At 51.0% G+C, this 12773-nt stretch overlaps 1 protein-coding gene across 1 annotated transcript in view; it reads left to right on the forward strand.

Moving 5' to 3' along the window:
• The window catches only part of RTTN (rotatin), a 1129552-nt gene that overhangs the window by 837396 nt on the left and 279383 nt on the right, over nt 1-12773 (forward strand). Inside the window, exon 41 of the mRNA XM_086965450.1 lies at nt 2001-2203. Coding sequence (XP_086821576.1) covers nt 2001-2203 — 203 coding nt within the window. The remainder of the gene's footprint in view (nt 1-2000; nt 2204-12773) is intronic.

Below are 12773 nucleotides of genomic sequence, written 5' to 3' on the forward strand. Positions count from 1 at the left end.
CTTGTTTCTTTTTCACACACCACAGTTATAGTTATTCTCGTACTGGACAGTGTCACCAAAGATGCATTTGATGTTTGTACAACCCCATTTTTGCTTCAGTTATCACCAAGTGTGTGAAATCCCAAGTACCGCAGCTGTTTTGAACGACTGTTCCTGTACCTCATCTCTTGCCTCTTTCCAACCCAAAGTCTTGCATCTCATTGTGTTAATGGAAGGGAGCTAGTGTAGAAGGTTCACCACAAGTCATCCCTTATGCTCCGTCATGGTAATGCAGAGGCAGATGCTTGCCCGGAAATGTGGTGGTCTCTGTATTTGGGGCCATGCATAATTCTGCCTCAAGTATACCTTTCCAGCTCAGTTTTGTCTTTCATCAAACAGATACTTCATCCAGGAGGTCTGGTATTGCTTTGCCTAACATGGATCTTTGGTTGTTGGTTTCAGTCCTCTCTGGGGAGCCCACACTTTGATTCTGCATGTGCTTTTTACTAGCAAGGTTTCCTGTATTGAAATGGTGTTCTGCTTCTGTGAGGCACCTATAATGATACCAGTTTATAAAGGCTCTTCTGCTGCTGAATAGACTCCTAAAAGTGCCTCCCCTAGATTAGATCCTCTACCAGTTAATCACTTTGCTTCTCCTACAGAAGTGCATGAAGTGTGGCTGCTTCTGCTCCCCAGGAGCCCACTGCATCTCCTCCCTTAATTTGGAAGCAGACACCTTCATTGGTTTGTGGTTGTTAGTCATATCTGCTTCTTGTAAACCTTCGTACTTCTGTGATTCTTTTCCTTCCTAGTATATTTGTTTCTCCTTTCTATTTTGTTTCTCATGGTTCCCAGAGTCTGATTTCTGTCAATTGTGGCTCTTCTGAGTCTGTTACTGTGTCGTTGCTGTGTCACTCATTTCTCATCTGAGATGAAGAGATTGGGTTCTTTTGTATGTTGAGCCGAACCCCTTTTCATTTTGTAAAACCTTCCTCCCTCCCTTGTCAAAAAGATTCTCACTTCATGGTGCCTTTCAACTCCTAGGGAAGGTGCCCTTACTGCTTCCTGGGCCCTCTCCAGACCTGGGCTCTGCTTGTTTTAAGGGATTACTCCTTCTGGTATTTGTTCTTATGATTTTCCAACAGGTGGTTGTCATGTTGTTCCATTTCCTTTTTTCTGTATATTGAAGATGCAATGTAATCGTAGGCAGTAGAACTGGATTTACATGTAAATGTGTGTTAATGATTGTAGTGACTCTGTCCGGATAGTCCTGAAACATCTTCTTGCTGACAAACCACCACCTCTCATCTCTTGCCTGAGAGGCCACTGGCTTTCTGTGGTGTGGATTTGAGACTCAGGCCTTGGACGGCAGCAAATATATTTGGGGCAAAGAAAAACCTGACTGAGGAGATTTTTATAGACGTTCCTTGGCTTCTTCAACACTTCTTTCTGATTGGTCAGCATGATTTCTGTAATACTTGTCAGTACAGCTATTCCGTTGGTCTGGGGAAAAAGATAATTTAGCATTACAAGTATATGAGTCATTATAGTGGGTAAGTTATACTAATTCAAGCGAAAGTATACACTTTTCTCTTTTGTAACACATATGCACCCGCGCCGCCACAATGTGCACACGCACATAGTGCAACCATGCCCCTGTTCTAAAATCTCTTCAGATTTTTAGCTTGTTAATTAGTTTGGCCATTTGTCTACTGGATTTGGTGTTTCACGAATTTAACAACCAAACAGGTAACCAGATAATTTGTTGTCATCAGTAATAGTTTACTATTGCTTTCACTGTGTCTGTGAAACTGCTTTCTGTTCTTTTGCCCTTTATTTGTATGTATTTTTACAAATTTCTTACATATATTTTGAACGCTGTGAATGGTTTGAAGTGTTATGAGCCAAAAGAATTTACCAGCCTAGTGTCATGGACGATACTTTGCTTTGTCTAAGGAAAAGAAGTACTGTATGCTGTGAAATGTTTTGTTTTTACCTTACTTATTTTTTGTTTGTTTTAGAGACTATTTCTGAATGCATACATTTGTCTGCGTCAGCCCCACACTTGTACTCCTCCTGCTTGCAGTTCCTCAGTGTCCTGTTTGCTGAGGAAGGAGCAAATCATCTCCAGGAAGAATCAAGGTTATGCCAAAGCTCAACACTGCCCTCACTCCTAGATGGGAGCTCTTCATCGGGATACAGGCTCTGTGAATTATTACTTAAGGTGTGTGTAATATTTACTCATTTTAACAATAATCTTCATTCGTAACTAAATCTATTTCTTAGGTCAGCGCCAGCCCATCTGTACATGCAAAGTTATGTAATAGTGATTGTTATGAATTCCTAACAATATTGTTGCCATGTAAAACATGTTCTACTTATTGTAAAAAGTAGTTTTCTCAAACTCCCCAATTCTCAGTTTACTCACATCCTCAACAGTGATGCCAGGTTAATTTTTAGAAGCTCCAGGGGGAGAGGCAGCTCTAGGACCTGCATTCCAAGGGGCTCTGGTATGTGCAATGGAATTTCTCCGAAAGGAAAGATTTCAGATACATGAGGCTCTTGGAAGCAAAATGTTTTATGGATATCAACATTTTGAAAGTGTACTGAAGTGAAGACGTGATGAAGGAAACTGGAAAGTAACTCTATTATTAAGGCACCAGGAGCATACATGGTGATCCCTTATCTGCCTTGGAATAACAGTGCAAAGCCTGCCTTGAATCCCATTACCTCACAAAACCCTGGTCAATGAAGCAACCACTTCAGCTCCAACATTCATTTGCTCATCATCGCTGGATGACAAAGCCACTTAAGCTGCATTATGATAAACTCCTGAAACATGAGAATTAGAACAGATCTCCTTTCATTACACTGAAATTAAACAAACTAGATACAATAATGAAAATAAAACACAAAAAAATGCACATTTCATCACAAACTGAAATATTGATTCTTTGTTGGCATGCAACACTCCATGAGTCATTCCACATGCAAACTCCCCTCCAGTCGCACTGATACTTCTAGCTCTTCCTCCTTTCTCTCTTGTATCCACAACAGTGTCACTCACATACCTCTCTGTATACCCTTCAAAATCTAACCTTTATCCATCATCATTAAACCACATCACCCACCTTCATATCGGTCTCCTCTCTCCCTTCCATCACTCATGCTACTCTTGATCCCTTTACAGTTAAAGGCCACTCTTCTTTTACTCAATCTTAGGCTGTTTTTCAACACTGTTAAAAATTACAGCCTTAGGATGGTCTTACCCCTAATGTTTTGCCTACCCCCTCAACTTTTCTCACCTTGTTTTTCCTGATATTAGAACTCCTTGCATTTTACCACTGTAAGCCAGTGCTACACTGCTTGTGCTCTCTCCCCTAAACATGGTAGCATTGGTTCATCCCAATTGGCTTATTTTAATTATAAGTGCGTAGTAAAGTAGTACCGCTTCAATCAATCAATCAATCAAGGCATTTATATAGCGCGCTACTCACCCGGAGGGTCTCAAGACGCTTGGGGGAGGGGGGTCTGCTACTGCTCGAACAGCCAGGTCTTGAGTTGCTTCCTGAAGGAGAGGTGATCTTGGGTCAGGCGGAGGTGGATGGGGAGGGAGTTCCAAGTCTTGGCTGCCAGGTAGGAGAAGGATCTTCCTCCCATGGTGGCTCTTCAGATGCGTTGAACGGCGGCGAGGGCGTGGCTGGTCGATTGTAGCTGACGAGTGGGAGTGTAGAAGGTCAGGCGGTTGTTGAGGTACCTGGGGCCCAGGTCGTGGAGGGCCTTGTGTGTGTGGGTGAGGAGTCGGAACGTGATTCTCTTGCTGACGGGGAGCCAGTGCAGGTCTCTCAGGTGTCCGGAGATGTTGCTGTGTCGGGGGATGTCCAGGATGAGTCGTGCGGAGGCGTTCTGGATGCGTTGGAGTCTTTTCCGTAGTTTTGCTGTGGTTCCTGTGTAGAGGGTGTTTCCGTAGTCCAGTCGGCTGGTGACGAGAGCCTGGGTTACCGTCTTCCTGTGGTGGGGATCCATCGGAAGATCTTTCGGAGCATGCGTAGGATGTTGAAAAATGAAGATGAGACGGCGTTGACTTGTCTGGTCATCGAGAGGGAGGAGACCAGGATGAAGCCCAGGTTGCGTGCGTGGTCCGTTGGTTTGGGTGCGCTGCCCAGGGCAGGGGGCCACCAGGAGTCGTCCCAGGCAGAGGGGGATGGTCCAAGGATGAGGACTTCCGTCTTGTCTGAGTTCAGTTTCAGGCGGCTGTTCGTCATCCACTCGGCTACATCTTTCATCCCTTTGTGTAGGTTGGTTCTGGCGGTGGCTGGGTCGTTGGTGAGGGAGAGGATCAGCTGGGTGTCGTCGGCGTAGGAGATGATGTTGAGGTTGTGTTGGCGTGCGATGGCTGCGAGGGGGGGCTCATGTAGACGTTGAAGAGGGTGGGGCTGAGTGATGATCCTTGTGGTACGCCGCAGATGACTTCGGTGGCCTCGGATCTGAACGGGGGGAGGCAGACTCTCTGGGTTCTTCCAGCGAGGAACGAGATGATCCACTCTAGTGCCTTCTCTTGTACCTTCTCTTGGCGCTTGTACCCAGGGCCTGTAAGTGTAATGCTACTAGTAGGCCTGCAGCACTGATTGTACTGCCCACTTAAGTAGCCCTTTAAATATATCTCAGTCCTGTCGCTAAGAAGCCTGTGTTTGCAGTTTTACTGCCTTGTCAACCTGGCAAAATAAACCAAACCCTCCCTTTTTATACATATAAGTGACCTTTAAGATTGGCCCTGAACAAACTACACGGCAGGGTGCACTGTATTAAAAAAGGCAGGACATTAAGTTTTACATGTCCCAGTAATGAAAAACTCTGTCGCGTTTCACCACTGCAAGGCTTGTCTCTCTCAAAGGATAACATTGGGATTACCTTATTACAATTTATAAGTGTAATTTCCAGTTGGGAAGAGATCAGACCCTCAAGTCTGGTGTGTCTAGAATCCTAGTTTTAAAATCCTGACCGAAGATGAAGACAGATTTTAAATTACAATTCTGAAAATGCCACTTTTAGAAAGTTGTGGATATTCTTCCTTTAGACAATTGGTGACTACTGCCTGTCTCTGATCACGTCTCTGGTGGGTGACATTTGAGCTTAGTGTATTCCACCTAGATAGCCATACACAATGGGAGCTTTGGTGTGACTTGCTGTGCCATCCCGGCAGAATGGGAGGGAGGAGCTGAACCCAGCCTCAGTTACACCTGAATAAGCTGTGTCCTGTCCCCACACAAAGGGCTGCATAACCCCTGTAGGGAGTCTGCAGTCAGAGCAGGAAGGGAGGACCTCTGTACACTTCAGAGGCTGTCTCCGAAGTCTCGTCCATTTCAAAGACCCAATTGGGTATGAGTACTGGACACCACCACTTAAGTACACTTCTGGACCTGTAAAGACTCTGCCAGGAGAAAGGACTGATGTGCTGCTACTGCTGAAAGGACTGCCTGCCTGCTGCCCTTTGCCTGGGTGAGGTGACTGGACCTGCATCGCTTGGACCCAGAGTCACTCCAAGATATAGCTGACTGGCCTCCTGATCTGACGTCTGAGGGACATAAAAGACTTCCAGCCACCATCCTTTTGTACCTAGACTCTGCCATCTGTGAGTCTACCTTGCTAAGTGCTGCCACCCTGGTCCTGGACTTTTTGAAGTGGGCTTAAGGTTCTTCTCCAGCGGAACCAACACATCCTCTTCTGAGCGTTGTATCCCTGAGCCAAACCAACGAGTCTCCATGGCTGAGCGTTGCATTTTCGAGCAGAACTGACTCACAGCCACTGCATCCCGCATCTGGACCGATACATCACCTTCGGAACCCACACTGCACAACGCTTTTCCTGGTGCAAGCACCTCGCATCTCTCGTTAATGGTAGCCTGGGCGACCGCGTTGAACCTCCGCATCACAGCTTCACCGCTCATCAGAACCGACGCATCGTCTCCAGTGCTCCACACATCCTCAATACTGGCCTTCGCATCGCTAGCCCCTCGACAGGATTCTCAGTGCAGAAGCTTCAGCACCTTGTACCGCAACCTCATTGCATTTCAGAACCGACTCATTGCCTCTACTCTGCAACGCATTTTTGGGGCAGATCCATGCAAGCGCTTCGTAAGCAGAATTAAGGTACTTTGGTTCAGCGGGCCTAACTGGGTCCCTGTAGCCAGCTCATGCTTTATTGAGGTCGGCCGGAGCATGTGACTTTGTCCCTGTCTGACGCCACGAGATATCCCTAATAGTGCTTTTTTGCTGCTAGGCACAATATTTCACCATAAACTTTAAAATTCAATGATTCAAGTTCTACTTATTGGATGTTTGTTGTTTTATTTACTAAATTGAACTCTATTTGTCTAACCTGGTGTGAATTCTTTTTGTGTGGTGGTGGCAATAATTTATTGTTTGAAATGTTGCACAAATAGTTTCATACGTTGCCTCTCAAGTTAAGCTTGACTGCTTTGTGCTATGCTACCAAAGGGTGAATATTGGTTAATTTAAGGTTTGCCTGCCAGTTACTCTGAGAAGAATGTGGTTGTTGCTTGCCTAGGGTTCATACCCCAGTCAAGCAAGAGGCTCATGTATGGGCGTGGTTTATATAACATATTCAGGGTCCAATATATACAGCAGGATCACATGTGGTGCACTTGCAAATCTCTAACGGTCTCCAAGACTCAAAAGGCAACATGTGTTAGTACACTGGCCTTAACCCTACTGGAAGAGCAGGTGCAAACTAACTGAAGGAATCAATCTACAGGATACAATTGTTTTGTTATGTCTAAACGTGCACCAGGGAAAACACGCCAAGACCCTAGTAACTGCGAGAGCAAGGCAAGCCATTGGTTCACGTGTTCGGGGAATGCTTGCAAGCTCAGGCGTAATGGAATTAGGGGTTTGGGAAACAAGGGCATGGAATTATATTACACCATAAATTGTCATAGGGGCAGTGTAACATTAGCCTTGCGCGCCAGGCTCACTACACATAGGGCGCATCAGGAGGTTGTGACATCAATGATGTCATAGAACATTTCTTAAGTGAGATAAAATGTGGGATAATTAGGAGTGCATTTCCACCTAACAATAATGTTCTTTTAACCTTCCCAATTTTCTTTTTTTTATGTCTAGTAAAATGTTATTATAATTCATAATTATGATTTCTCTTTCAGAGGATCTCCATTGAAGTCATAAGCACTGATTAGTACCACCCATGTGCGGGGATCCCCAAACACTTTTCATAATATCTCTCCTTAAGTGTAGCTGTTCGCCCTTTTTCGGGAAGGTCGGTAGAAACACTTAAGAAATGAAATTGTGGGGGCGTGTCCAAGATGGCGACGAAGTAGGACGTTTCTCCATGTCCCGCCGGCGCCACGATCTTCATAGCATTGTACAGCGTCCTTTCCGGGACACAGCTTGTCACCGGACTGCCTGGGGGAGCCCCGTGCGGTGATCCAGACCCGGGAGGCGTTCTTCCGGGGCCCTTAGTTGCCCGGAGAGCGGAAGTAGCGAGAGCGACTGCTGAGGGCCGCTGGGCACGGAAATCTGTGGCGGACGGAGCGGAGGGGCTTCGGAGGTGCCGCCGCCGGGTCCCATAGGCGCTGCCCGTGGACACTGGAGATCCCGCTGCCCCCGAAGCAAAGTGCGGCAGTGAGGCAGCGGTGGCATCGGGGACCCCGGAGGCCGGGAGGATCTGGGACGCACGGCCGGCAGCGAGGGATGGGTCCCGTCGACTTGCATCACCTGAGGTCGGGGATTGGCGGCCTGGCGGTTGCGGCCCCCGCCCAGTTGAACACCGGAGGTCTCGCTGCCCGGATCCCAGGAACGGTGAAGGAGTGGCGCTGCTGCCGAGGTCCCCGCGACCGGGACGGCCTGTGCGGCGCGGCTGGTGGCGAGAGGTGGAACCGGCGGCCTGATCCAACCGAGGCCGGGGCTTACAGGCCTGGCCGACACAAGACCGGCAGCGCAGGGGGCTCCACTCGGAGACGAAGAGTGGAGTGCTCACACGCTTGCATCCGGCATTCCACACTGAGAGCGGCGTTGGACCTGGGGGGGACCCCGAGTAAGGAGCTGGCCGGGAGATAGGCCTCATCTGGTCCGGGTCGGGGGACTGGCTTGGGGTCGTTGGGTGGGGCTTGGCGGGACGGAGCCCGCATTCGTGGCCTTCAGCTCTTGCACGTGGACTTTGGCCGTGGCCCCGCTCCTCCCCCCCCCCCCCCCCCCCCCCCGACCCCCCCACCCCCGGACCCGGCACTGTTTTAAGAAGGAGAGCTCACGGCGCAGCTGAGACTTACCTCCATTTGATCTCCGCCGGCCGCCTGCGACCGCGGGGGCCCCGAGTCTGGTCTCCCCAGCGCGGGGGTCAGCTGGTTAGTCTGCCCGGTGCCCTCACCTGAAAGGGGGGCGCAGAGAGGTGCGCGGGGCATCTGGAGCAGCTTGTCCGATACAGCGACATGGCAGGCAGGCTCCGCAAGGAGAAGGATAAGCCGGGCAAAGATGGCCACCCCACCCAGGGGGGACCTCCTCATCGACGCCGCCTTGGCCTAGTAGCTCCCCCAAACAAAAGGACGGCGATGCCCCGGCCACCAAGGCCTTTATGCTGGAACTGTTTGCGGCAATAAAAGAGGATATATCGGAGCTACACACCCAGCTTGCCTCGGATCTCCGCGAGGTTCGGAGAGATGTGGATGGCATTGGTGAGAGGGTGGCGACGCTCGAAGAGCATGACCTGGGCCTAGCAGGCGATGTCCATCAGTTGCAACAGGATGTCCTCAGGCTTACAGAGCAGAACCTAGATCTCCAATCGCACGCTGAGGATTTGGAGAACCGCTCCCGCCGGAATAACATCCGCATCCAGGCGGTGTCGTGCGGAGGGGAGGCCGGAGACCTGCGGGGGCTAAGTGGAGGCCCTTTTCCTACAGATCCTGGATGAGGAAGACCTGCGAGGAATCCGCATGGACAGGGCACACAGAGTAGGCTTGACGAGAGGGGCCGGAGCTCCACCACCGGACATCTTGGTGTGTGTCCATGATTTCCAACTCAAGGAAAGGATATTGCGGAAGGCTAGAGGGATCACCTCTCTACAATTTCGAGACCATCGACCCCAACTATTCCAGGACCTGGTGGCCTCTACGCTCCTGAAGCGACGTGAGTTTCGGCCGGTGAAATTCTTTCTGCGGGAGCAAAATGTGTCTTACTCCTGGGGTCACCCGTTCAGAATCGTCTTCAGGTGGCAGAACAGACTGGTCCAGATCAGGTCCTTGCAAGATGCCAAGGATCTCCTTGGCCTGGATGAAATTGCTCCCCCCTCCGGAGATAGGAGCCCTCGGCAGGGACAGCGGCAGCGATCTTTCTCTTGGCAGAGAGTGGGGGGATCGACGGCGACGGCAAGACTGGACCCCGCATCGGGCCTGCAGGAACGGGGGGCAGCGGTGGCGTCGGCGACAGTGAATTCCTCACTGCACAGTTCTTCAGCTGCCTGATCCTGAGAGAGGCATCGACTGGGCGCCGGGGCCTCCCCCTCTTTCAGGTACTGTGGGACAATATGTTCTCTGTGGAAGTACACCACGGGAAGGAGCCCTGGAGAATTGATGGCGGCGTACCCGACTTGTGGGGTTCGTTTGTATCAGAAGTACCATGCTACTTGGGCCCTTTGACAATCTTTTTCTTGTTGGTTGGGGTTGTTTGGTTTCTGGGGGTATGGGGGTTGGGGAGGGGGGCAAAGGGGGAAGGGGGAGGGAGTGGTGGTAACTGGGGAGGGTGTGTATGTGTGCGATTCAACTCGATGGGTGATGATTGGTTGCGGCAGGCCGCGAGGTGGTTCCCTGACTGTACTATGTGCTCCATTGGAGTGATTCTCCTGCGGACAACTAAGGCCACTTTGGTTCGTGGGGTGGTTGGGGGTGGGGAGGGGGGTGGTGAGGAACTTGCCTGGTTGCCCCGGGCTGGTTGGGGGGGCCGGTGGGATGGGGGAGAGAGGGGGACTCGAACTATGATGCATGGGCCTTTCCCAGAGACCCCCTGTAAAGGGTTGGAACATGACGGGCGTGACCTGCATTGGGAGATAGTACGGCTGACCCGCCCTGGGCGGAATGGTCGTGAGTGGATTGATATGAGCCATCTAGTTGAGCGTGAGGGGAGGACTGCTCTTTAATGCCAGTGGTCATCGGCACGTGGAATGTTAAGGGTCTGAACTCCCCACAGAAGCGCCAGAGGGTCTGGAAGTACATAGTTGACCATCACTTAGACGTGGTGGGCCTCCAGGAGACGCACCTGGCCCGCAAAGATGAGGCTAGACTGAAGCATAAACAATTTCCCCTCATTTATCGGTCCTCCGCAGCTACGAAGCATAGGGGAGTGGCCCTGATGTTTCGCTCCACCCTCCATTTTCAACCGATGGGGGTCCGGAATGACAAGGAGGGACGTTGGTTGATGGTCAAGGGGGTGCTACTAAGCAGGACATGTACGTTCCTGGTCCTCTATGCCCCAAATGTCGGCCAGAACGGCTTCCTGCAAGATCTCCTTCGGGAGGTGGAGGAGTTTGTAGAGGGGGAGCTGATGGTCCGGGGGGATTTTAACTTGGTTTGGGACAGAGATCTGGACTGCTCCCAGCGCCTGAGGTCCGACGCTGGCATTTTTGCCGCGGACACCCAGGACATAATTGGGAACCTAGGCCTTCTCGATGGATGGCGTGCCCTCCACCCTCAGGTGAGGGACTACACCTTTTTCTCCCATGTCCATCACTCTTACTCTCGACTGGATCATATCTTTGTGAGTCAATCCCTACGAGGCGAGCTCTGAGAGGGCAGTATATTTCCACTATCTGTCTCGGACCACAGCCTGCTAGCGCTCTGACATGGTCCCCCAGGACGACAGCCTATTGCAAGTGGTTCTTCCCACCGTCCTTAACCCGGGATGACTATACTGCAAGGAGCTGCGGAAGAGTATGCACGATTTCTTTGACCTCAACCGAGTGGAAGACACATCCATCCTCACGATATGGGACGCCTTCAAAGCTACCATACGGGGAAAGTGTATTGCACTTAATTCCGCACTCAACAAAAGGAGACGTATTGAACGGGAAGATCTGGAACGGGAATTGGCAACACTCGAACAGGCGCACAAACAGAACCCCTCTAGGGTGACGCTCCGACCTCTGAAGGACGTTCGGAGTAAACTTAGAGCCCATTACAATAACCGGGTGGAACTTACCCTACTTAGGCTGCGGCGCCTATCCTATTCCCAGGGGAACAAGGTGGGGAAACATCTGGCCCGCCAACTCAGGGACAAAAAGGAGAAGGAGTACATAGGAGGTATCCGGGATCCAATGGGCGCACTGGTGCACCGAGATGGAGATAAGGTGAACCTCTTTGGTGACTATTATGCCGCACTCTACTCTGGGGAGGCCTTGTCTCCGACCGCTCAGGAGGAATACCTACGGGCGCATCCGCTCCCCCAGGTCTCCGCGGAATGGAACGAGCTCCTTGCGGCCCCCATTACGGAGGAGGAGATTAGAGATGCAATAAAAGTGCTGAAACCACATAAGGCACCGGGCCCGGACGGTTTCACCGCGCTGTTCTACCAGACTTTCACCTCGGACATTAGTGGCTTCTTGACGCGATTATTCAATACCATGGGTGAAACAGGAATGACTTCGGGTTCCATGGCGGAGGCAGCGATATCAATCATCCCGAAACCTGGGAAGGACCCTGCATCTTTCTCGTCGTACAGGCCCATCGCCCTACTTAACATAGATGCCAAGTTGTACTCTTCCATCTTGGCGCGTAGACTGTAGGACTTAATGTCGGCCCTGATCCACCCGGACCAGTCCGGCTTTATCAAGGGCTGCCAGACACACGACAACACCAGGAGAGTGGTCCACCTCATTGAGAAGGCCACCCGCTTTAAGATTCCGGCGGTCCTGGTAGGCCTTGACGCCGAGAAGGCCTTCGATCGTGTGGATTGGAACTTTCTGTTCCGGACCCTGGAGGCGTTTGGATTTTCCCCTGCGTTTCTCACAAAGCTTAGGGCAAACTACAGCAACCCCCGCTCGAGGGTCGCGGTGAACGGCCACTGCTCCGCCTTCTTCCTACATTCTCGCTGCACGCGGCATGGATGCCCCCTTTCGCCCCTGCTTTTTGCCCTGAGCATCGAACCCTTCACGGTGGCGATTAGGGAGAACCCGGACATCCACGGAATACCCTTCACGGGGGAACAGCATAAGATCTCTCTCTTCGCGGATGATGTCCTGCTGTCCCTGGCGGACCCCGCCCTCTCCCTTCCTAATGTCCAGGAAGCCTTGGAGTGTTTTCAAGAAAGTTGCAGGATTTAAAGTCAATCTGAATAAATCCTACATTCTCAACCTTACACTTCCCGCAGCGGAGGCCGACCGCCTTCGACTCTTATCGCCGCTTCCATGGTCCCTCACTTCCTTAGTGTATTTAGGGATCCACCTGACCCCCACTATTGGTAAGCTGTATGCCGCTAACTTTCCACCGCTTCTGACGAAGATTCAAGGTGACCTGGGCCGTTGGAAACCCATGTTCATCTCGTGGTTGGGGCGGGTTCACGCGATTAAAATGTCCCTCTTACCTAAACTGCTTTCCTCTTCCAGGCCCTCCCCATAGTCCCCGAAGGCGACTTCTTTGGCCGCCTCCGGTCCATAATGCTCCGCTTCATCTGGCAGGGTGGTCGTGCCCGATTCTCCTTCGCCACTCTCCGACGTACTCAGAAGAAGGGCGGAGTGGGCCTTCCAGATATGCACCTGTATTACAAGGCGGCACA

This window comes from Lissotriton vulgaris, chromosome 4_1 (genome assembly GCF_964263255.1).
Source record: "Lissotriton vulgaris chromosome 4_1, aLisVul1.2, whole genome shotgun sequence".
In the NCBI taxonomy this organism is placed as follows: Eukaryota; Metazoa; Chordata; class Amphibia; order Caudata; family Salamandridae; genus Lissotriton; species Lissotriton vulgaris.